General features: G+C 44.0%; 1 protein-coding gene across 2 annotated transcripts in view; it reads left to right on the top strand.

The window, feature by feature from the left end:
- otud5a (OTU deubiquitinase 5a) overlaps positions 1 to 25,940 on the top strand; it is a 63,341-nt gene extending 37,401 nt beyond the window's left edge. For both annotated transcript variants that reach the window (XM_028583524.1, XM_028583523.1), the window contains exons 3-9: positions 6,961 to 7,025; positions 8,372 to 8,528; positions 11,216 to 11,364; positions 18,297 to 18,482; positions 20,272 to 20,488; positions 23,208 to 23,279; positions 25,150 to 25,940. In XM_028583524.1, the coding sequence (XP_028439325.1) occupies positions 6,961 to 7,025; positions 8,372 to 8,528; positions 11,216 to 11,364; positions 18,297 to 18,482; positions 20,272 to 20,488; positions 23,208 to 23,279; positions 25,150 to 25,283 (980 nt within the window). In that variant the 3' untranslated portion in view covers positions 25,284 to 25,940. The remainder of the gene's footprint in view (positions 1 to 6,960; positions 7,026 to 8,371; positions 8,529 to 11,215; positions 11,365 to 18,296; positions 18,483 to 20,271; positions 20,489 to 23,207; positions 23,280 to 25,149) is intronic.
- The last annotated feature ends 1,293 nt before the right edge of the window (positions 25,941 to 27,233 follow it).

The raw sequence follows: 27,233 nt of genomic DNA, 5'->3' as shown, positions 1-27,233 counted from the left end.
CTTGTTACCAAAACTTAAAAAAAACATTAAAAGTAAAATGTTATACAATTTTAAAACAAGAGCGACATCGAGAAACGTATCCAGCCTGTTGCAATCAGGCGCTGAGAGTAGCGAGGCTGGATTATGGATAAAAAAAATAATCATAACCAGGATTATTTAACATGATAAATTACTCGTTGACTTTTGGAAAGATGTTGCATTTATTAAACTTAAAAAAAACAGTGAAATAGTTAAATGTTAGAACAGTAAAAACACTTTGAAACGTGTCATTTCCAATTTATATATTTCCTGTGTAAGGATGGGACACTGTTGACCTCAACTGAGGAGGTAATAGGGGACGGTGGAAGGAGCACTTTGAGGAACTCCTGAATCCGGTCTAATCGCCCTCTATGTTAGAGGTAGAGCTGGAGGATAATGGGGGATTGTCGTCGATTTCCCAGGCGGAAGTCACTGATGTAGTCAAACAACTACACAGTGGCAAAGCCCGGGGATTGATGAGATCCGTCCAGAAATGCTCAAGGCTCTGGGTGTGGAGGGCTGTCCTGGTTGACACGCCTTTTCAACATTGCGTGGAAGTCTGGGGCGGTGCCAAAGGAGTGGCAGACTGGGGTGGTGGTTCCCCTTTTTTAAAAAGGGGACCAGAGGGTGTGTGCCAATTATAGGGGTATCACACTTCTCAGCCTCCCTGGTAAAGTCTACTCAAGGTGCTGGAAAGGAGGGTTCGGCCGATAGTCGAACCTCGGGTTGAGGAGGAACAATGCGGTCCGTCCTGGTCGTGGAACAACGGACCAGCTCTTCACTCGCAAGGATCCTGGAGGGGACATAACATGTGTTTTGTGGATTTGGAGAAACACGTATGACCCGGGTCCCCGGGAGATACTGTGGGAGGTGCTGCGGGAGTATGGGGTGAGGGGTCTCTACTCAGGGCCATCCAATCTCTGTACAACCAAAGTGAGAGCTGTGTCCGGGTTCTCGGTAGTAAGTCGGACTCGTTTCAGGTGAGGTTGGCCTCCGCCAGGGCTGCGCTTTGTCACCAATCCTGTTTGTAGTATTTATGGACAGGATATCGAGGCGAGAAGGGGTTGCAGTTTGGTGGGCTGGGGATCTCATCGCTGCTCTTTGCAGATGATGTGGTCCTGATGGCATCATCGGCCTGCGACCTTCAGCACTCACTGGATCGGGTTCGCAACCGAGTGTGAAGCGGTTGGGATGAGGATCAGCACCTCTAAATCTGAGGCCATGGTTCTCAGCAGGAAACCGATGGAATGCCTTCTCCAGGTAGGGAATGAGTCCTTACCCCAAGTGAAGGAGTTCAAGTACCTTGGGGTTTTGTTTGCAGTGAGGGACAATGGAGCGGGAGATTGGTCGGGAGAATCGGTAGCGGGTGCGGTATTGCATTCAATCTATCGCACCGTTGTGACGGGTGAGCCAGAAGGCAAAGCTCTCGATCTACCGATCAGTTTTCGTTCCTACCCTCACCTATGGTCATGAAGGCTGGGTCATGACCGAAAAATGGGTTTCCTCAGGAGGGTGGCTGGCGTCTCCCTTAGAGATAGGGTGAGAAGCTCAGTCATCCGTGAGGAGCTCGAGAGACTGGTGCGGATGCCCCTGGCGCCTCCCTAGGGAGGTGTTCCAGGCACGTCCCAGCTGGGAGGAGGCCTCGGGGAAGACCCAGGACTAGGTGGAGGGAGGTCCAGCTGGGAGGAGGCCTCGGGAAGACCCAGGACTAGGTGGAGGGATTATATCTCCAACCTGGCCTGGGAACGCATATCAGGATCCCCAGTCGGAGCTGGTTAATGTTGCTTTCGGGAAAGGGAAGTTTGGGGTCCCCTGCTGGAGCTGCTCCCCAGCGACCCGACACCGGATAAGCGGACGAAGATGGATGGATGGATGGATGGATATTTCCTGTGTGAACTTTATGACACACAGACACACACACACACACACAAAGACAGTCACACATACACACAGACACACGCATGCGCAGACAAACACACACACATACACACACACGCACAGTCACATACACGTAGTTTTTATCAGAACGGAAAACCAAAAAAAAGGCGTGGAGGTACCATGTGATGGAGAAACGCCATAAAATTTCGATCAAAATTGCATTAACTGCACAGGACTTCGAAGTAGGGCTGGGCGATATGGAGAAAATCAGATATGACGATATTCTTGACCAAATACCTCGATATCGATATTGCGGCGATATTCTAGGGTTGAGAATTGGTGCTTTAACAAAATATCTTCACACTTAGATTTTAGATAAATAATCATCAGTAATGTGGATATAATGACCAAGTGGGGAAAAAGGCAAATAATAGAACAGCTACAACAACAGTCTGGTAAGTTCAGGAAATTACATCACTTTACTGTAATGCAGCCATTAAAACCAGGAGAAGACACTTGTCATATGTCATATTACAATATCCAAAATCTAAGACGATATCTAGTCTCATATCACGATATTGATATATTGCCCAGCCTTACTTCGAAGAGTCGAACAATCGGTTGAAAAGTATTCACCAGAATGCTCAACATTTCCTGGCGGAAGACCCCCAGACCTCCACATCATATGTCTCCTCACGAAATCTGGAAACGTAACCTTTGGGCCATGTTGTTTGTGCCATCTCACCCGGGGGGGTGGGGGAGGGCAGATACTTGGAAACTTTGGGCCACTACTGTAGTTCTTCTCCAACCTCTGCACATCTACTGTATGAATAATTAATAAATGGTTCATATAATGAATAAATATTCTTTCTTTTCCCCGAAAAAAAACTAAATAAATGACATAAGCAGGCCCCAGAGGGTAAGGGGCCAAACATTACTGGGCCTTGGCACAACAGAAAGTTTGAAAAATACTGTATGAGGATATGTTTACATGTTTTACTGTTAAAAAAAAAAAACAACACTTTATTTTCTCTCTCTTTAAGTCTCTTTAGGTCTCTTCAAGACCCCCTCTTGAAAATGCCCAGACTGCTCTGATTGGTCAGCATTTCTGGGACTTCTACATCCCCGCTCTCTGAGTATCAGTACCGTCATTGCAGCCGGGGAATGACTGTAACAGCGCTTTCTACTAATATTTAACCTGTATTTATACAGGTCATCTCATTGAAACACTCGTTTTCGAAGTCGCTTCTACAGACGAATGCAGTATGCCGTACCTTCTACATACTACTGCAGTACATAGTACATACTACAGACGAATGCAGTATGCAGTACCTACAGTATGCAGATGCATACTGCATACTCTAAGTATAGTTGTGACATCCCAACCGTACAGAAGTGCTGACGGCTCGTTTGAAGGATCAGTTTCTGAATACAGACTGGGTGCATTTCTCCGTGGATTGAGCATTTGGAGAGTCTCACAGCATTCATATAGCACTTTGACCCACTTTATAATAGACAAAGACATGGACATATCCCTTTTAACAATATGGGACCTTATTAATAATATATAATATTAATATACTAATACTAATATTTTTTTATTTCTTAAATAATTCAATAAGAAGCAGAACCATGCCGAATTATTGTCATTTACGTACCGCCTGTGACATGAACTCAGCCTGTTAAAAAAAAAACACACAGAACTGGAGGAGGATCACACACACACACACACACACACACACACACACACACACACACACACACACACACACACACACACACACACACACACACACACACACACACACACACACACACACACACACACACACACACACACACACACACTCTCTCTGACTGGGGGATGTGTTGGGATATTCCCTCTGTGTTTCTGACACCTGCTGCTGCTCAGTAATCAATTTTTTTTTGATGTCGCACAAGAAATAAGGACAATGGAAAGATTTGACTCGTGTGTTAGGTTCAAGGGACGATTTGAAAATGCAAATTGACAGCAGAAGTAGAAAACTTTACCGAGACGAAACATAAGGACCCTCCCAGCTTGGGCTCCTTTTGAGGATAAGGCAGCTACTCCTATTCTACTACTATAATCCTACTATTGTGCATATTTAATAACTTTATTTGTATAACACCTTTTTAAAGCAATAGTTGCACATTGCTTTGATGGAGGAAACAAAAGCACAGCAGATTGCAAAACATTGCAACTACCTGACTTGACACACATACACACAGAGACACACACACACACACACACACACACACACACACACACACACACACACACACATAGAGACAGAGATACACCCTGCTGATGCTGAGAAAAAGGAAGTTGTCGCTGAGGTTCTGAGAATTGTGGTGGTGAAAGACCATGTGACTTGCTGGAAATCGAGCCAAAGTGATGCTCATTTGCATACCGCTGTGTGTGTGTGTGTGCGTGTGTGTGTGTGTGTGTGGTTTGTGTGTAACATCTTTACTCTGTTAAGAGGTGTGAATCCTTGGAAATCAGGTTCACGGAGTTTACTCAGGGTAATTTTAGTTTAATATACATCTTACAATATGTTACAAAACGGGTCCCAGTGGCTCTGCACACACCAAACATGCAAACGGTGGGCCACCTGGCTGGCAGTACACTCGGGGAAACCCTGACATTTGCTCAGTTGTTAATCTTTCACCTGTGTGTGTGTGTGTGTGTGTGTGTGTGTGTGTGCATGCGTGCATGTGTTTGCATGTGTGTTAAACAATGTGCACACACAAAACTTGAAAGGGGCGCGAGAGGGGGAAAGACATGCAGCAAAGGGCTGCATGTCGGGAACTGAACCCCTGGATGCTTTGTCTAGGACTGAGCCTCTATATATGGGCGCGCTGCTCTACCAGGTGAGCTACCCGGTGCAAGTGGGTCGTTTTATATGTACGTGCCCGACGTGGCGTGCGCTGAACCATCGGGCAACCTTCTAATGTGAACTCAGCTTCATCAGATCTGGAGAAACTATCAAAAAATTGGCAAGATTAAACAAATACAATATTTTTCAGAAATAGTTTCTCAAAATGTCAACAATCCACGTGTTCTTTTTAAAATCATTGGGTCTGTGTTGAACCCTCCACAATCCACTTCTATTGAATCTTCACCTGATACTTCTGAAAACTTTTTGGTCTTTTTTAACCGGAAAGTTGCAGATATTAGAGCCAATATATTGCCCCAATCTTTGAACCTTTCTGTAAACATGCATTGTTCAGCTACTTTTTGTCAGTTTGAGCCAGTTTCAATGCTATTTCTTACAAAGATTATCAATCAAATTAAATCCTCCACATCCCCTATGGACCCTGTCCCTGCACACTTTTTTAAGGATGTATGGGAAACGATTGGCTCTCATGTTGAGGAAATTACAAATAATAGCCTATCTTCTGGAGTTGTGCCTGCATTTTCTAAAAAAGCAGTAATTGAGCCACTGATTAAGAAAGCAGGACTTGAGTCCGCAAATGTTGCAAATTATCGTCCTATTTCAAAGCTTCCTTTTTTATCGAATATTTTGGAAAAATGTGTATTTGTGCAGCTGCAGTCTTTTTCTGGAGGCACATGGCATCTTAGATACTTTTCAGTCAGGTTTTAAAGTATTTCATAGCACTGAGTCGGCACTTTTAAAGGTTTTTAATGACCTATTTTTAATGACAGATTCTGGTGATTCAGCCATTTTAGTGCTTTTAGACCTCACTGCAGCTTTCGACACAGTTGACCACAAAATTCTTTTATCTCGTTTGGAAAACTGTGTGGGAGTCAGGGGGACTGCCCTAAAGTGGTTTCAGTCATATCTTTCAGGGAGATGCTTTTTTGTTAAAATGGGGGACTCCACTTCATCAACTGCGCTTTTGAACTGTGGGGTCCCCCAGGGATCAATTCTTGGTCCTATACTTTTTGCATTGTACCTTCTCCCACTAGGAACAGTTTTTAAAAAGCATGGCATCTCATATCATCTTTATGCTGATGACTGTCAAATTTACATGCCAATCAGAAAACATGAGGGCAGCCCCCTGACACCCCTACTTGACTGTTTAAATGACGTCAAAGAGTGGTTGGTCCAAAATGTTTTTAAACTAAATGAGAGTAAAACTGAGATTATGCAGTTTGGCCCCACTAATCCCATGATAGATTTGGGCCCCCTAAATGTCTCAGTGCATCCTGTGGTAACTAACCTTGGGGTAAAAATAGACAGTGATTTTAAATTTAATAAACAAATAAATGCAATAGTGAAATCTAGTTTCTATCATCTTCGCCTTTTAGCCAAAGTTAAACCGTTTTTGTCTTTTAGCAGTTTTGAACAAGCTATACATGCTTTTATTTCTTCTCGTTTGGACTATTGTAATGCACTTTATATCGGTATAAATCAAAACGCACTCTCACGCTTACAGTTAGTCCAAAACTCTGCAGCCCGACTTTTAACAGGAACCAAAAAGCGCGCGCATGTAACTCCAATTCTTGCCTCATTGCATTGGCTCCTTGTTAGTTTTAGGATTGATTTCAAGATGTTATTGTTTGTTTTTAAAGCTGTGAATGGACTGGCCCCAACATATTTATTGCGGACCTCATCCAAATTTATACGCCAGCGTGGACACTGAGGTTAGAGGGCCAGCTCCAGGTTGTGGTCCCCAAGTCAAGACTTAAGACTCGGGGGGGACAGGGCCTTTTCTGTGGTTGGACCTGAACTCTGGAATGCCCTGCCCCCCCATGTCCGAACTGCCCCTACAGTTGAGTGTTTTAAGGCACGTCTAAAGACACACTTTTATTCTTTGGCTTTTAATTCTGTGTGAGTTATGTGGTCCACTGTGGTGTTTATTCTTTCTTTTATTCTTTCTATATTTTATATATTTTTTATGAATTGTTTGTATGCTTTGAGTCTTCTGTGCAGCACTTTGGAAACTTTGTGTTTGTAAAATGTGCTATAGAAATAAAGTGGATTGGATTGGATCAGATCTGATGAAAAGAGTTTGTTTTCTGATTTTGTGTTGTTTTTAATTCGGGCCTCTAACCCAAACTGTGTCTCTGTCCCTCAGCGGATCAGGTGTACGGGGATCAGGACATGCACGAAGTGGTCCGGAAACACTGTATGGACTACCTGGTGAGTGCCTCCGAACCATGCGGGGTCGGTATTACATTTAAAATTCTAAAAATAAGCCCTTAAAGGTCCCATGGCATGAAAATTTCACTTTATGAGGTTGTTTTAACATTAATATGAGTTCCCCCAGCCTGCCTATGGTCCCCCAGTGGCTAGAAATGGTGATAGGTGTAAACGGAGCCCTGGGTATCCTGCTCTGCCTTTTGAGAAAATGAAAGCTCAGATGGACCAATCAGGAATCTTCTCCTTATGAGGTCATTAGGAGCAAGGTTACCATCCTCTTTCTCTGCTTAGCCCGCCCAGAGAATTTGGCCCAACAATGAGAGAGAAAGAGAGACTTGGCTTTCAAACGAGCAAAGTGGCAATTGGTCAAGACCACACCTCCACTGGACTGGCTCTAGTGGCTGTAATTCTGCACCAAGGCTGAATTTCGGGAAAGAGACTTCAGATACAGTATTAGGGGACCACTAAGGTCTATATAAAAGAGACTTCAGATACAGTATTAGGGGACCACTAAGGTCTATATAAAAGAGACTTCAGATACAGTATTAGGGGACCACTAAGGTCTATATAAAAGAGACTTCAGATACAGTATTAGGGGACCACTAAGGCCTGTATAAAAGATACTTCAGATACAGTATTAGGGACCACTAAGGTCTATATAAAAGAGACTTTAGATACAGTATTAGGGGACCACTAAGGTCTATATAAAAGAGACTTCAGATACAGTATTAGGGGACCACTAAGGTCTATATAAAAGAGACTTCAGATACAGTAATAGGGACCACTAAGGTCTATATAAAAGAGACTTCAGATACAGTATTAGGGGACCACTAAGGTCTATATAAAAGAGACTTCAGATACAGTATTAGGGGACCACTAAGGCCTATATAAAAGAGACTTCAGATACAGTATTAGGGGACCACTAAGGTCTATATAAAAGAGACTTCAGATACAGTATTAGGGGACCACTAAGGTCTATATAAAAGCATCCAATGAGAAGCATGTCATAGGACCTTTTTAAAAGCATTACATTTAGTTTTTCAAAGTACTTAAATGTCCTTTTGTAGGATTAAATAAAAAATGCCGTAACGTCATGGATAATTGTTTTGTGTCGGTAGCGTTTAAATGTTCTTTATTTTGTATTTTTAGTTTCATAGCATGAGAGCTCTTATTGCCACACTGATTTTCCATCATATGGCCGTGAAGTTGGCCTTAAATTTCATTCTGGGTGATATTAATAAGGTCTTAAATGTCACTCTGAGAATCCTGAGGGTACCCTGTTTAACGTCTTTTCCTCCTGTCTGTCTGTCTGTGTCGATAAAGTTTTTTTTTCCCCCCCCTTCCAGATGAAGAACGCAGACTATTTCTCTAACTACGTGACAGAGGACTTCACCACATACATCAACAGGAAGAGGAAAAACAACTGCCACGGCAACCACATCGAGATGCAGGCGATGGCCGAGATGTACAACAGACCGGTGGAGGTGTACCAGTACAGCACAGGTAGCTCCAGGTCACCTGTCGGCAACAGCCAATCACATCATTCCTCCATTACTTTGTATGGGACCTCACCTGTTTCAACAGCCAATAGAGAAGTCAGCTATAAACTGTAGAAATAAAATGATCCAGAATCCATTTTATTTCTATGTTCTAAACTGTCAGCTGGTGGAAACGGCAGAGTTTTAGACGGAGGCTCAATGTCTAAAGGTGACGAAAATGTGCCCAAAAGGCGACGAAAAAAAGCCACGAAAAAGGCGACCAAAGGTGACGAAAAATGCGACATAAAAGGTGACAAAAAATGCCACACAAAAGGTGACAAAAAATGCCACGAAAAAGGTGACAAATAGGGCACAAAAAAGCGAAAATGTTGAACCCAAAGTTACACTCTGGCCTCTTTTAACCACCAATAGAGAAGTCAGCTGTTTAAGTCAGCACAAACTGTAGAAATAAAATGATCCAGAATCCATTTAGTTTTCGGTTATAAACTGTCAGCTGGTGGAAACGGCAGAGTTTTAGACGGAGGCTCAACGTCTAAAGGTGACGAAAATGTGCCCAAACGGTGACAATAAATGTCACATAAAAGGTGACAAAAAATGCCACGAAAAAGGTGAGAAATAGGGCACAAAAAAGCAAAATTGTTGAAGCCAAAGTTACACTCTGGCCTGTTTCAACCACCAATAGAGAGGTCAGCTGGTCGAGTCAGCACAAACTGTAGAAATAAAATGATCCAGAATCCATTTCATTTCACACACACACAAGAACGTGGAAGGTGTTTGTGATTCTCAGACACTTTTAGTTTCTAAAGAAGCTGGAGGCAGCAAAAACAAACACACACCGCTGGTTAAACTATTTAAACATGGCGGGTTTGTCCAGGACACCCCCCTGTCTGTCGCTATAGCAACGATGACGCAGCGATTAGAGACGAGTCTCTGCAACCAATCGGCAGTCTGCAGGTTTTTTCACGTCACCTTTTTAGTATCGCATCAGCTCGCTGGGAACCTCCACGGAGGTGGTACTTAATAAAGTACCTGTTAGCAGGTACCAGGGACTTTTTTATCAGAACGGAAAACCCCAAAAAGGCGAGTAGAGTCGAGCAGGTACCATGTGATGGAGAAACGCCATAAATTGCGATCAAAATTGCATTAAGACGAAAAAGGCAACTAAAGGTTGCCAAAAGGCAACAAAAGGTGACAAAAAATGCTACAAAAAAGGTGACTAATAGGGCACAAAAAAGCGAAAATGTGGAACCCAAAGTTACACCTTTGCCTGTTTGAACAGCCAATAGAAGAAGTCAGCTACAAACTGTATAAATAAAATGATCCAGAATCCATGGAGTTTTAGACGGAGGCTCAACGAGGTGGAGCGAGCTAGAGAGAGAGACTGAAGAGAGAGCTCGGATCAGAGAAATAAAACCTTGTTCTCTCCGTTTCATCTCTACTGGAAATGCAGCTCTAGAAAGCATCTCACGGTCACTAGCATTCATATTTTAAGACGCTACAAATGACATATCCAGCTACAAGAAAAGCCTGAAAGTCTGAAGTTAGAACGGAAGTACAAAGAGTTGCTATGGAGATGATACACTCTCGTCTCATTGGTTGGAACTGGCAGCTTTCAGAACGCTGCAGACCGGCTCGTAGCTGCAAGTTTACCTTTCCTCTCCTCGCCAATCTTTGATCTGAACTCGACTTAAAGGTCAGCTGTGTAGTGTTTTAAGTATTTTATTAGCTAAAATCAATGTCTTCATTCATAAATATGTCCTCGGTGGTGTAAAATGACCTCTGCCCATGATCTGAATGTCTTATCTGTGTTTACATTGGACGGGCAAGTCCAAGGAGGCTTCCACGTCGTTCCACCATTATGAGGAACTCTAATGGCTGAGAGGGACATAGAGCACTAGCCTAGCTGTCTAGATAATCCACAACACGTTTTGGTTCAGAGCCAGCATCACGTGACTGAAGCCAGCTGAGACGGAGAAGGAGATCAGCAAGAGGAGCTCGTCACTGCCCTTTACTTCATAACGGAGGATTGTACTGATGCCGAACCTCAGGAGAAGGAATCCTTGTCGCCAAAAAAGCGAAAATTGGAAGATGTGTTGCCATAGCTTCTTGGTCCATAACGGCTAGCGTAGCTGCAACACGCATTAGAAAAAGCGAGGCGCTAGAGAGCAGTATTGAGTTTCACCGCTAGATTGGAGACATCCCTACACAGTGGACCTTTAAGGCTTCGGCCGACACATCTTTATTCCTGTTTGGTTTCTTGTACATTGTCGCTGCCCGATGTGAGTCGCGCAGATTCAAACGGTTTACGGCATAACGTGTCTTACTGAAATTTGTGGAATCCATAAAATAATAAACTGTTCTCTTTACGTACAATAACAGAAGATGGTAATCCTTTCTAAAACGTTTTAGCTATCTATGATTGTTTGATTGCTAACGTTAGCTCATAGGCTGTGCGTTAGCTCAAAAAGTCGTTAGCATCTTGGAGGCTACTCGTCGCAAAGTGATGCATGCGCGACTCACATTGGCACTCGACTCGCATCGGGCAGTGACAACATCTTTTACATTAATCTTGTTTTTTTTTTTGTTTGTTGTGTTTAATTTAATGCAAGAAAGACATTACCGTTGCATTGAGTGTTGTAAGTTTACAGTGACCGAACTATCCCCTCCCTTTTCCTCCTCCTTCCTTCACAGAGCCAATCAACACGTTCCACGGCATTCACCAGAACAACGACGAGCCAATCAGAGTGAGCTACCACCGCAACATCCACTACAACTCGGTGGTGAACCCCAACAAAGCCACGATCGGGGTCGGACTGGGACTGCCCGCCTTCAAACCAGGGGTACCGACACCAGACTTTTTTTTAAATATTAATTTCTTTCAGCCATATAAAGTCAGGTACATTCGGTCACGTACCTGGCTTTATATGAAAGTTAAAATACCACAATTCATAACGTGAGGGGGGGGGGAATCGGTACAGCATAGTATTGCGATATTTTTCGTAGCAATACTGTATCGATACACAGACAAGTATTGATCTTTTATGATATATGTGTTGGTCAGTTTGTCTGCTTGACAATCACATTTTGCAGGAATACAATTGAAGTGAGATGAACAAACAGAGAAATGGATCTTTTTAGATAAAACAGATGTTGACAAAATTGGCCTTTCGGTACATCATATGAATTTGGGGAAAAAATTGAAGTTGGAAAAAAGGTAATACATTGCAATATATCGCAGAATATTGCAATATGTTTAAAATCGCAATAATATCGTATCGAGACATAAGTATCGGGATGATATTGTATCGCGAGGCCTCTGGTGATTCCCACCCCTAGTACCGACTGGCCTGATACCGTATAGCAATGAATCGCAAAGGAGAGTGTGGAGGAAACTGAAGGCTTGCAGTGACAGAAAGACTTTATTTATTTATTTCAGATTTAACAGGGACAATGCATACTAATAATACATAAAAAGTGTGCCCGAATTAGCCAAAAGGCTATTTTACATCTGCTGTCCCTGGACAGATCGTACAATGTCACACCTAAAAAGATAAAAGGATCATAATAGTAATAGAAGTTCAGTCCGATACAAGTAAAATTGACTATCAACTCAGACTTCACTCCACATGGAACCAAAATGGTGTAACATGTAACAACTCCTTTTATTATTTTGGATGGCAACCACGTAAACAGCTCGTAATGCATAGCGTAAGCTACATTTAAAAACATCAAGACAGACCCCACGCTACATGTCCCAAAAATAACAATGTGGCCACGGGGTAGTACACGGTCATCGATGTGAGGGTTTGGATCACTGACAAGTCAAGTTACTTTATTTGTCCCCCAGTGGGGCAATTTGCTATGCAGCAGGTAGTATAATAAAATCACACACAATCATAAACAACAATACAGAGATTGCCTACCTTGGAGGCAAATTTAAAAACATAAATAATAAATAAAGTTATCTATGGTTCTTTATAGAATTAAAAAGTAGAATGGCTGCAGGTACAAAGGAGTGTTTATATCTGTTTGTTCTGAGTTTTGGAAGTATAAAGCGTGATCCGGATGGTAACATCTGAAATTCAGCCCGTAAGTGATGAGAACTATGTGACAGGATAGATTCAACCCTTTTTAACATCGTCTAAGTACAATAAGTACTTAATTAAAAATATCTTTATTAAAAACACCCGCCGTGAACTGCACAATGAATAACATGAAATTTAGCCTCCAAAAATATGGCGCCAGTAGTGCCGCCAACACATTGCGTGATACAAACCGTGTCGGGGGAAACCGTCATGTTTTCTACTACATATTTATGCGCAAATCGGATCGTAGGGTTGTTCAATTATGGAAAAAAAAAATATAATCACGATTATTTCAGTCAATATTGAAATCACGATAATTTAACACGATTACTCGTTGACTTCTGGAAAGATGTTGCAATTATTGAACTTGAAAAACTGAAATTTGTCGATACTTTACCTATTTCAACTTTATTTTTTCATTCAGAACATGAGAAAATAAGAGTTTACTTGCAAAACGTAATGAGCTAAATAATAGTTTTTCTTGATTATTCTGTTTTTGTGATCATTGGGAGCCAAAAATCATAATCACGATTAAATTTCAATTAATTGCACAGCCCTATCGGATCGTGCAGGCAGCACAGATCACGTACCGACAGTAATACCGGATAAAAAATTGTATTTGAGCAAAAAGTCTCTATAAAATACGTTTCTTACCCCTCAAGTCACATTAGCTAGAGACAAAGCAACAGGCTGCCATTCATTTTCTATGAGCGGGGCCGTTTGCCGGCGAAAAAGCGACTACCACGGGCAAGGTGGGGCCGAAATAGACCAGAAGTCTATTTTATGCAAATGCTGAGCGATGCGACAAAGCGACAGCCAATCGGAGTGCAGGTAACGTGACATATATCAGTGGCTCGAGTTGGGCCTTGACCAACTGCCACTTTGCTCGTTTGAAAGCCATGATGTCTCTCTCTCATGGGGGGGGGCAAATCTCTGGGCGGGCAAAGCAGAGAAAGGGGAGGTAACCTTGCTCCTTATGACCTCATAAGGAGAAGATTCCTGATTGGTCCATCTGAGCTTTCATTTTCTCAAAGGCAGAGCAGGATACCCAGGGCTCGGTTTACACCTATCACCATTTCTAGCCACTGGGGGGCCATAGGCAGGCTGGGGGAACTCAATAATGTTAAAAAAAAAAACTCATGAAGTGACATTTTCATGCCATGAGACCTTTAATGGACACATGGATTCTTGCACGTTCATTCGAATGTCCATCAAAACGCAACGATGACTATTGGAGTCAGTGATGTCAACAGGACTGAGTGGTGTGTCAGGTAGAAGAGAGTGTGTCAGCTGGTTTACTAGCCATAGACTGTTAGTTTCTAGTCTGTATAGCAGCCACTCTGTGGCTGTAAGTTTTTAGGCTTAGCCATAATACAGGGGTTTGTCTGCTGATTGAAGATACTTTGATCAATACTCTCCATCCTTCTGTTTATCATGAACTAGAGATGGTCAGATACCATTTTTTGCTTCCCGATTCGATACCTGAACTTGCGTATCGGCCGATACCGAGTACCGATCCGATACCAGAGTGTCATATGTTTTATTATGTTTTAACAGCTGTATACTACTATCCCTGTATGGATGTGATATGATGTACAGTGGGGGAAATAAGTATTTGACCCCTTGCTGATTTTGCAGGTTTGCCCACTTACAAAGAATGCAAAAATCTACAATTGTAATCATATGTACATTCTAACAGTGAAAGACAGAATCCCAAAGAAAATTCCAGAAAATCACATCATATGAATTTATTAAAATTGATAACCATCTGATGAGGAAAAACAAGTATTTGACCCCCTGGACAAACAGCAAGTATTCTGGCTCCTACAAGCCAGTTAGTTTTTCTTTAAAACACAGCCCCAATCCGAACCAATTATCTACATCAAATATACCTGCCTCACCTCGTTACCTGTATAAAAGACACCTGTGAACACCCAAACAACCAGCATCCAACATCACTACCATGGGCAAGACCAAAGAGCTTTCTCACGGACATCAGGGACAAGATTGTTGATCTGCACAAGGCTGGGATGGGCTACAAGAGAATCGGAAAGCAACTTGGAGAAAAAAGATCAACTGTTGGTGCAGTTATCAGGAAATGGAAGAAGCACCACACCACCGCCAACCTCCCTCGGTCTGGGCCTCCACACAAGATCTTGCCTCGTGTGGGGGTGTCCCTGATCATGCGAACGGTGAGGAATCATCCCAAAACCACAAGGGGGGAAACTGATGAATCAACTGAAGGCAGCTGGGACCACAGTTACAAAAGAAACGGTTGGTAACACACTACGCCGTCATGGATTGAAATCCTGCAGCGCACGCAAGGTCCCCCTGCTCAAGAAGAAACATGTACAGGCGCATGAAGTTCGCCATTCACCACCTGGACGACTCAGAAGAGGCCTGGAAGAAGGTGATGTGGTCAGATGAGACCAAAATAGAACTTTTTGGCCTCAACTCAACTCGTCGTGTTTGGAGGGCAAAGAACACCGAGTACAACCCAAAGAACACCATCCCCACCGTCAAGAATGGTGGTGGCAACATCATGCTTTGGGGGTGCTTTTCAGCCAAGGGGACGGGACAACTCCATCGTATTGAGGGGAGGATGGACGGGGCCATGTATCGTGGAATTCTGGACCGACATCTCCTTCCCTCAGTGAGAGAGCTGAAGATGGGTCGAGGATGGGTGTTTCAGCACGACAACGACCCTAAGCACACCGCCAAAGCAACAAAAGAGTGGCTGAAGAAGAAGCACATCTAGGTTCTGGAGTGGCCTAGCCAGTCTCCAGACCTGAATCCGATTGAAAATCTTTGGAGGGAGCTTAAAATTGAGTTGCCAGGCGACAACCTCGAACCTGAATGATTTGGAGGCTGTCTGCAGGGAGGAGGGGCCAACATCCCTGCCGAAATGTGCACAAACTTTGTCACCAACTATAAAAACCGTTTGACATCTGTGCTGGCCAATAATGGCTTTTCTACAAAATATTAACATGGTGTTTGTCCAGGGGGTCAAATACTTGTTTTTCCTCATCAGATGGTTATCAATTTTAATAAATTCATATGATGTGATTTTCTGGAATTTTCTTTGGGATTCTGTCTTTCACTGTTAGAATGTACATATGATTACAATTGTAGATTTTTGCATTCTTTGTAAGTGGGCAAACCTGCAAAATCAGCAAGGGGTCAAATACTTATTTCCCCCACTGTATAACAGCTGTATACTACTATCCCTGTATAGATGTGATATGATGTATAACAGCTGTATACTACTATCTCTGTATGGATGTGATATGATGTATAACAGCTGTATACTACTATCTCTGTATAGATGTGATATGATGTATAACAGCTGTATACTACTATCTCTGTATGGATGTGATATGATGTATAACAGCTGTATACTACTATCTCTGTATGGATGTGATATGATGTATAACAGCTGTATACTACTATCTCTGTATGGATGTGATATGATGTATAACAGCTGTATACTACTATCTCTGTATGGATGTGATATGATGTATAACAGCTGTATACTACTATCTCTGTATGGATGTGATATGATGTATAACAGCTGTATACTACTATCTCTGTATGGATGTGATATGATGTATAACAGCTGTATACTACTATCCCTGTATGGATGTGATATGATGTATAACAGCTGTATATGTACTACTATCCCTGTATGGATGTGATATGATGTGTATAACAGCTGTATACTACTATCCCTGTATGGATGTGATATGATGTATAACAGCTGTATACTACTATCTCTGTATGGATGTGATATGATGTATAACAGCTGTATACTACTATCTCTGTATGGATGTGATATGATGTATAACAGCTGTATACTACTATCTCTGTATGGATGTGATATGATGTATAACAGCTGTATACTACTATCTCTGATCGGTGCATCAACTCCAGTACTTCCCAATACCGATACCAGCGTTTTAGGCAGTATCGGAGCCGATGCCAATAGAAATGTTCCAATACCGATACCAGTATCGGTATTGGAACATTTCTATCATGAACTCCGTTCAGTGTGAACAATAGAGCATGTGAGCCGAGTGAAGCGGTGAGACTTTCCACTCGCGGTGCCAAAGTTCCTTCCCTTCGCTCAATATCGTTTCGATTTCACCCACCCCTCTGTACATCCCCGAAACTGGAACGGGAGGGCGGGTGGGTGCCATTCATCTTCACGTAGGGGCGGCTGTAGAGGAATAGTAGAGGAATTACCGTATAGTACAGGAGAAGCTCACAGGCAGTTTGGACTTCCATTATCTGTTTAGGTTTAATTACTAATGTTAACTATCATGTTAGTGATCAGTAATTAGCCTGTGTCTATGTTATCTCCTTACATATACCTACACTCTCCGTCTCTGTGAGATTGGGAATGATTGAGATTTCTCTCTCACAGCTACCAGAAGACTTCACACTTTCAGACACGTTGCTCACGTCACATCTACGTCTTCAAGCTCAGTTGGAGGCTGCTCAGTAACACTCAGCCAGCACCGGGAAAGAGACTTCTGATATCCTCCACTGGTCTCAGACCAGAGACACGGGGTCTGCTGGTCCATTCTTATTGGGAGTGGGGGAAAAAATCGATACAGCATAGTATCGCGATATTTTTCGTAGCAGTACTGTATCGATACACAGACAAGTATGGATCTTTTATGATATATGTGTTGGTCGGTCTGTCTGCTTGACAATCACATTTTGCAGCAATACAATTGAAGTGAGATGAAGAAACAGAGAAATGTGTCTTTTTAGATAAAACAGATGTTGAAAAAATTGGCCTTTCGGTACATCATTTGAAATTGGGAAAAATCTGAAGTTGGAGAAAAGTTAATACATTGCAATATATCGCAGAATATTGCAATATGTTTAAAATCGCAATAATATCGTATCGTGACATAAGTATCGGGATGATATCGTATCGCGAGGCCTCTGGTGATTCCCACCCCTAATTCTTATATACTGTCTATGGTCTAAACCTCCGTTTGTCTCAGTTTACGTGCAAACATGCAAATGAGTTTTTAGAAAGACTCGTTTTCAGAGGAGAATTCTCCATTTGCATGTAAACGAAGGGAAATGTCTCCGTTTGTAAAAAATAACTTAGACCGAACCCGTTGGGTTTGGGCAAAGACCTTCAGGTCTGCCCCAAATTTCTTGCCGTGTGTGTGTGTGTGTGTGTGTGTGTGTGTGTGTGTGTGTGTGTGTGTGTGTGTGTGTGTGTGTGTGTGTGTGTGTGTGTGTGTGTGTGTGTGTGTGTGTGTGTGTGTGTGTGTGTGTGTGTGTGTGTGTGTGTGTGTGTGTGTGTGTGTGTGTGTGTGTGTGTGTGTGTGTGTGTGTGTGTGTGTGTGTGTGTCTGTCTGTGTGTGTGTGTGTGTGTGTGTGTGTGTGTGTGTGTGTGTGTGTGTGTGTGTGTGTCTGTGTGTATGTGTCTGTGTGTGTCTGTGTGTGTGTGTCTGTGTGTCTGTCTGTGTCTGTGTGTGTGTGTGTGTGTGTGTGTGTGTGTCTGTGTGTGTGTGTGTCTGTGTGTCTCTGTGTGTGTGTCTGTGTGTGTGTGTGCGTGTGTGTGTGTGTGTGTGTGTGTTTGGGCTGGTACTTGTATTAACTGACAGAGGATTTCCCCCTTGCTCCCCGCCCCCCCCCCCCGACGCTCGATCCCCCCTCCTCAGTACGCAGAGCAGTCGCTGATGAAGTCGGCCATCAAGACGTCGGAGGAGTCGTGGATCGAGCAGCAGATGCTGGAGGACAAGAAGCGAGCGACTGACTGGGAGGCGACCAACGAGGCCATCGAGGAGCAGGTGGCCCGGGAGTCGTACCTGCAGTGGCTGCAGGACCAGGAGAAGCAGGCCCGACAGGTGCGCCACTCACACACAACCGCGGGGGCTCCCCTGCCGTCACAGCTGGAAAGAGTACAAAAATATTCTACCTAAGTAATTGTAATATTACTTTCATGACATGGACTTTAACTTAAAGGACCACGCCCCGACTTATTGTTTAGTTTAGTTTATTTATTTAAAGAAACAGGGACAGCGTACAATAAACATTAACCCCAAGGGGAGAGATGCATTGTAACAGGTTTTAGCTCAAGAGCTAATTTTCACCCGTAGTCCCTGGGCAGGCTGATCTTAACTAAAATACACAATACATCCTACATACATGAAGAGGAAAATTTACATTGACCAAATAAATAAAATATAAGAAAAGGTCATATTCACACCTTTCATGTACTCAGATCTACTCTTATAGACCTCAGAACACACACTTACACACACACATACATATATCCAGTCACATGTGTGTACAAATTTGACACGTCTTGCAAACGTGTAAAAGTTTGTGCTTCTTATCAGCTCTGTGGGCAACATATTCCACTGATGATCGGCCACACAAGAAAAAGCATTTATTCCAAATGTTGTCCTGCATTGGGCCTTTGTCTTATTCACTGTATCCCCCAGAGTGAGATAAGTCCATACGTACCCTTCTCATCTCAGCGTGTGTCCTAACTCTGTCTGACGCACCCACCGCTAGCCTAGCTTAGCACAGATCCTGGAGGTAACCGTACAGATAACAAGGTCACATGACACACAGCCATCTTCTAACCGTATACATACTGGGATCTATATTCTCAGAAGGCGAAGGACTGCTACTTAAGTGGAGTGGTCTATCTCATTGCCACAACCTTAATCTTTCAGATTTGGGTCTGGATTTCTAGACTGGATGAGCTGCAGCCTGTAAACTGTAACTGACACGTAGCTTCAGATACCATCTGTTTGTTATCAACTTTTATTCATGGATCTACTAGCCTAGAAATCTAGTCGCACCCTAGCGGCAGCACATTTATTTTGCAGCCAGGGTCAGTCTAAGCACTCTCCGTTGGCTTTGCGAGCTGGAAAAAACAAACTCTGGTCAGGCCAATCACATCGTGTATAGAGTTGGTGGGCGGGGCTTATGGCTGCTGCTGCTGCTGGTGAACAGAGGTCTTCTGGAAGACTTTGAGTTCAGCTTTTCTTTGAGAAAAGAACAAAGAACGGCACTGAAGTCATTCTTAAAAAAGGGAAGACGTGCTTGGAGTAGGGCTGTCCTCAACTAAAGAAATTCTTAGTCGACTAACACTTATAGGATTTTGTCGACTAATCGATTAGTTGATTTAATTGACAGAGCTGTGAGCTTTGAGAGGTGGTTAAGACTAGAAAAGCACAATATAAATGTAGTTAATTAACCATCTGTAAAACTGAGTTTCTCCACAATTAATCCTGCAAAAGCTCCACTTTAAATCTTGTGTTTACCATAAATGTGCTCAGAAGTTTCTTGGAAATGATTAATTAAGCATGAATAAGCATAAAAAATGACTAATGGACTAAAGAAATCTTAGTCGACTAAGACCAAAACGACCGATTAGTCGACTAATCGACTAAGAGGTGGCAGCCCTAGTTCGGAGTTTAAAGTTTAACCTATCAGCTAGCGTTGCTCTGATTGGTAGTAGCGCTATCCTATCGCGTGCAGAGGGAATTTGAAAGACAACTGTTGGTCCCGCCCCCTCGGATTGAGCCCTGACCAATGGGGAGCTCCCAGACCCAACATCCTGATGTGGGTCTGGCTGGTCCGGCTTGTGGATTAACAGCATCGTGTGTCTGTGTTTTTCAGCCCCGTAAAGCCAGCGCCACCTGCAGCTCGGCGACGGCAGCCACCTCCAGCGGATTGGACGACTGGAGCGCCCGGTCGCCACGGCAACGCGACTCGGACCCCTCCCACTCTCACTCCCACTCGGACCTCCCGACCGCACCGTCGACTCACAACAAGCCCCCCTCCCCTGCCGGGGCAGCCCTCATCCTGAGCAAACCCCCATCCCCCTGCGCCCCAGGTAACACACACACACAGACGCACACACACACACACACAGTCACACACACACACACAGACGCACAGACACACACACACACACGCACAGACACACACACACACACACACACACACAGACACACACACACACAGTCACACACACACACACAGTCACAGAGACACACACACACAGTCACAGACGCACACACGCACACACAGTCACAGACGCACACACACACACACACACAGACACACACACACACACACACACACACACACACACAGACACGCACACACCAAACACGCACACACACGCAGACACAGATACACACCACACAGACACACACACACGTACACATGCACGCACACATATACACAAACAGACGCACGCACGCACACAGTCACACACACAGACACACAGACGCACACACACACACAGTCACACACACAGACACGCACACACCAAACACACTAACACACGCGCAGACACAGATACACACCACACAGACACACACGCGCAGACACACGCACATGCACGCACACATATACACAAACAGACACAAACAGACGCACGCACACACACAGTCACACACACAGACGCACACACACACACACAGTCACACACACAGACACACACACACACACACAGTCACAGACGCACACACGCACACACACACACACACACACACACACAGTCACACACACAGACACACACAGACACGCACACACACGCAGACACAGATACACACCACACAGACACACACGCGCACACAGATACACACACACGCACACATGTACGCACACATATACACAAACAGACACAAACAGACGCACGCACACACAGACACACACACAGAAACGCACAATTTAAGTCTTCTATTTGTGTGGACTCATTAACATACTCCACTGTGTGACCCCGTTACCCTGTAAGTGTTGTTGCATGTGGAACTGTAGCTGACGCAGCACTGAGCCAATCAGAAAGCAGCGTGGGCTGTGATGGAACCAATGAGGCAGGGGTGCGTTCCAACACTCATACTACCATCCTGTTTAGTATACAGATCTTAACAATTAACCGTTAAACCGTTAACCGCCAATAGGGCTTTGACTCCGAACTTCATTATTCAAATATAATTTGAATATTAAGTCTATAAGAATATAAGAAGTCTAGTTTATGCAAATGGTGAGCGATGCGACAGCCAATCGGAGCGAAGAGGCAGCGTGACGTAGGTCAGTGGCTCGAGTTAAAGAAAAATAATTCAAGATGGCGGAAAATGCTTCATCACGTCTGATATTTCTGTACATATCTGATATGTTTTGGCCTTTTTATCTCATATATATTTTGTTACTTTTATCGAGAAACAAATACTTTTAAATCCCAAAATGTCGTTTTTGTGACTTAACGATACCTCTGAAGTAACTTTTAAGACGTGCTTGAAGGTAGCACCGGAGAATTTCTGTTTACTGTTGCCAAGCAACCAGGAGTAGGCTAAAGGCACCAAGGGGGGGTAAGCTTCGCTTCAGAAGGCCAGGTAGCGCCATTTTGTTGCTACCTGGCCATCACCTCCCGTTAGCATCCCATTGACTCCCATTCATTCTGACGTCACTTTGACAGAGAATAACTTTACATCTGAAGCGTTTAAAGACTCTATTTCTCCGTTGTTTATTTCTAAAGAAACACGACAACGATAAAAGGCTCCATTACCTTGTAGCTCACGTTATGGCTCCGTTAGCAGAACGCTTTTATAACAATAGGCTAACGATTGGGTCATAACCACGAGACTTACTGTCACACAGTAGAGGAATTACCGTATAGTACAGGAGAAGCTCACAGGCAGTTTGGACTTCCATTAGCTGTTTAGGTTTAATGACTAATGTTAACTAGCATGTTAGTGATCAGTAATTAGCCTGTGTCTATGTTATCTCCTTACACATTTGCCAAAAAAGTCATGGAAAAGTATTGGTTAAAATGTGTATGAACCCTGGAGAGGTGACTGTCTTGGCAGCCACAGGAGAGAAATACGTTGCGTGCTCGCTGGACAATACTGTCTTAACTTTGTTTTTTAACAGAAAGTCGCCAGATTTGTCGCTAGTCACTTTTGTGGTAAAAAAAAAAAAGTCTCTAAGGGGAAAAAAGTCGCAAAGTTGGCCACATTGCGCACACACACACACACACACACACACACACACACACACACACACTCACACGCACACACCAGCACACAAGTATAAACATCAGACCACTACGGTGAAAGCTCTGAATTTCTTGCATACTGTTTGTGTTTAATCCAGGGACTGACTTTTCATTTTAAAAGAACGTTTGGTACCAGTGTAGGTCTTACTGAAGGCATTTCATGCCAAAAATACCAGGACTGCATCAGGTCACACTTTGCAGTATGCAAGCCAGCAGGTTTTTCTGGCTATTCCGACCCACAATCCTTTGCACGGCGTAAATAAGCAAGTTCAAGGCAGCGTTATGAAGAAGTAGCATTTCACCGACTGTATGCATTCTGCACGCAAAGGTACACACTTTGACAGGGATGGACTGAAAGTCAAAACAAAAAGCATGTGATGTGGGACGCAGCATATGATGGGTGTGTGTACTACTACTAAACTGTGTGTGTGTGTGTGTGTGTGTGTGTGTGTGTGTGTGTGTGTGTGTGTGTGTGTGTGTGTGTGTGTGTGTGTGTGTGTGTGTGTGTGTGTGTGTGTGTGTGTGTGTGTGTGTGTGTGTGTGTGTGTAGGTCCCAGTAATCAGAGTCGTCATCATTTGGAGTACAGAGCCATCATGCAGGAGATGTCCCCTACAGCGTTTGGTAAGACTCGATCTCTACCGCAACTACACCTACGATGGAGGCAATTCAATCACGACAGTTATAGTTAATATAAAGTTAATCGCAATTAATTGCCCTGCAAACATTTGGAGTTGTTGCAGCCCTACTACAGTACTATTCCTACTGCTGCCATGTTTACTACTGCAGTAGTCGTCCCATCACATAGCTGTCAGTCACTTTCTGTTGTTTACAGTCCAACCTCAACAGGAAGCTGCAGGGCGTGTGTGCGTGTGTGTGCGCACATATGTGTGAAGTTATTTGAGGTGAAACCGGTGACACACACACACACACACAGAGTTTCTGTGTTTTTGTATCTACCAGCTGAGTTTTATCAGATGTTTTCAGCACCGCTGTGAACACTGAAGTATGTTTTTATCAAAGTACAGAACAATACAGTCCGTTTCACCACTTCCCTTCTCCTTTATTTGGGTTTTATTCACATATAATCATATTATCAATGACCACACTGCTGTCCTAAGGGCTTCTGTCTCTGTCTCTCTAAAATGGAATACATTTACCCAACAATAATCCTAATAAAACAGATGACATGATGGAAATAAAACGGTGTGCTAGCATTGAGTTGAAGGTTTTGAATGCAGGAAGTGTACTTGTAGAACTTGTACTGTTTAGGCCTGGATCTGTTTAGTTATGTCAGCCAGTCATGTGACCGGTGGTCAGACTTGTCGGTATGTTTTGAGAATCTAACCCTACGTGGAATTGGCCTTGGTGAGAGGTGCATACACACACAAACAAACCTAATAAACATGAAGAAGAGCGGTGTGAGAGTCCCGTAGAGGAAACGGGAAACATCACTGCCTCTATTGATGCCACAAGAACGTTTTAAACACACCAAACACAAGCTGTGAAGTGGCCGGGAGTTTGGGGAACAGCTGACTGTTACCTCAGTCCCTCCGTCTCTTTCCTTTCTCTCTTTCCTTTCTCTGGGAAATGAAGCTGCCTTCAAGTGCGCTCGGAAACTTCCACTTCCATACATTACCTGACTGAAAACAGTACTTGTGCTACTGCGAGTAGACTCCGCTAGGGTTGGGCGATATGGATTAAATCAGATTCGATATCGATATTGTGGCGATATTCTAGTCTGCAGGTTTTCACGTCACCTTTTTTAGTATCGCATCAGCTCGCTGGGAACCTCCACGGAGGTGGTACTAAATAAAGTACCTGTTAGCAGGTACCAGGAACTTTTTATCAGAACGGAAAACCCCAAAAAAAGGCAGGTAGAGTCGAGCAGGTACCATGTGATGGAGAAACGCCATAAATTAAGCCTTCGAAGTAGGGCTGGGTGATATGGAGAAAATAAGATATGACGATATTCATGAGGAAATACCTCTATCAATATTCTAGGGTTGAGAATTGGTGCTTTAACAAAATAACTTCACACTTAGATTTTCGATAAATAATCATCAGTAATGTGGATATAATGACTAAGTGGGGAAAAAGGCAAATTATAGAACAGCTAGAACAGTCTGGTAAGGTCAGAAAAGTACATCACTTACTGTAATGCAGCCTTTACAACCAGGAGAAGACACTTATGTCATATCACAATATTAGGATATCCAAAAATCTAAGACGATATCTAGTCTCATATCACGATATCGATATAATATCGATATATTGCCCAGCCCTAGACTCCGCCCATAGCCTTGATTACTCTCCCAACACCCCTCAACCCTAACTAACCCCTTGTACTTTTAGCTGCAGTCAAGTAGCTGGATACTTGACCTGCTGTGTGTGTGTGTGTGTGTGTGTGTGTGTGTGTGTGTGTGTGTGTGTGTGTGTGTGTGTGTGTGTGTGTGTGTGTGTGTGTGTGTGTGTGTGTGTGTGTGTGTTTCAGGGCTGACAGACTGGGAGGACGATGAGATTCTGGCGTCGGTTCTGGCCGTCTCGCAGCAGGAATACCTGGAGAGCATGAAACACCAGAGCAGCACCATGCACCGAGAGAGGGAGCCATCGCCCGACAGCAGCTGATAGCCGGCCCGACACACACACACACACACACGATTACCTTTGACCCTTACCCACCCTCACCCTCCCTTTGACCCACAGACGAAGATCGACCCGGGAGGAAATAAAACCTCAAATTTAAGAACTTCACACTAGTTTCTTTTCTGCAGACATTTCAACTCATCTGTTCATCACTCGTCTCCTTTTCCTTCCCTCCCTCCTTGTTTCCTTCCTCTCCCTCTCTGTTTCTCCCCCCCCCATAACACCCTCCTTCCAGCCAATAGGGATCCAGCATTATTACACCCCCCACCCCCACTCCCCACTTCCCTGTTCCTGGTTACCACTCAGATGGAGCTCGTTCTTAATGCTGACTTTGGGATCAGCTGTGATTTTAAAAAAAAAACACAAATTGACTTTGAAATTCACAGACTTCGTCAGTTTGAATTTTAATATTTTTTTTTTTTTATTATTTTTTTTTTTGTTGGTGTCAACAGTTCTTTCCAGTTTGTAGCAGGCCGTTAGCTCTGCTGCTATCGGTGCCGTTGGCTTCAGTCCGCGGCGTTAGAGGCTACGTTAGCGCGCTCTCCAGCGAGCAAGCTAATCACCTAAAGTCTTACTATGTTTTAAGCTACTTCCTGCTAACAGACTGTGTTGCTATTAGCCGTCAATAGTTAAAATACCCCCCCCGCTCACTCCTACCTACTCTCGTATCTCTACTGTAGGAATGCTAGTCCCGGGCTAATCAGAACCGGGGAAGTCGACCAGGCTAATCAGGCGCATCAGGCACATCGAGTGTCCTGCAAGCTACGTTAGCATGCTTCTTAGCGAGCAAGCTATCACCTCAAGTCTTACTGAGTTTTTTACACTGCTACGCTGTCAAGCTTAGCTGTCAACAGCCAAATTGTTTTCCCGCTCTTTCTTACCTCTCGTACCTCTCACTCAACCAGTCTGCGACGTACACGCTACGTTAGCATGCTCTCTCAAGGCCCAGATCTACGCGCTTTTAACTACACGAGTTTGCGTGCGTTAGATGGCGCGAAATTACCGCTAGGCGTCCGCTAGATGTAATTAAGCACATGAACGTGGGGGAAGCAGTATATCGCACTGCCAGACCTTCCTCCACAGCGCTGCGGAGAAAGGTCTGGCTAGTCCACACAGCATACCTGGATGGGAGAAAAACGTGCTCTGGTTTATTGGCATTTCTTCTAAACCAATCACAATCATCTTGGGGGCGGGGCTAAGCTCCGGACGGAGCCACGGTGCCTCTGCTAAATAGCCTCCGGAAGGAACTTGTTTTGGTGGAACATGTGTACGTTCAGAAGTAGTTTTAGTCGTGCGACAGAGACAGAGGAAGGGGGCGGAGCTTGACCCAAAGGTGGAACATCGTGGATATGGACTAGCTGATGCAGGCAGGTCAGCAGCTGTCCCACCCTCCAGCCCTGGGACATCTTCCGGACGATAGGGCCCTGATGGGACCCCTGGTGGAGATATGTTTCACCCTCCCAGGTTACACACAAAAGTACGCAAGTATGTGAGCAATGCTGTTAGCGTTAGCGTTAGCGTTGGTGCTGCCTGTCTACGCGTGCGCCTTGTTAGAAAGCTACAGTAGTGTATCTGGGCCTTTAGCCAGCGAGCTATGAGCTGCAGTCTTATTATGTATTTAAAGCTAGCTCCCGCCCACAGTTTCCAGGTTGCTAACGCTGCTAACGTTAGGATTAGCTCAGCCGCTAATAGTGAGATCACTCCCTCTCTCCCTCTCTCCCTCCTTTTGTGTCGAGCAACACTCTCTCCATCGTCATCTGGGACATAAACTCTCCAGCCAGCGCTGTCACGGTTTGGGATGCCTTCTCCCTCCCTCCCTCCCTCTCTCTCCCTCTCTCTCTCTCTCTGTCTCTCTCCCTTTCTCTCCCTCCCTCTCTCTGTCTCTCTGTCTCTCTCCCTCTCTCCCCCCTCTCTCTCTCTCTCTCTCTCTCT

The sequence above is a fragment of the Perca flavescens genome, chromosome 7, assembly GCF_004354835.1.
Source record: "Perca flavescens isolate YP-PL-M2 chromosome 7, PFLA_1.0, whole genome shotgun sequence".
Classification (NCBI taxonomy): Eukaryota; Metazoa; Chordata; class Actinopteri; order Perciformes; family Percidae; genus Perca; species Perca flavescens.
This window is presented reverse-complemented; position numbering and strand designations above follow the sequence as displayed.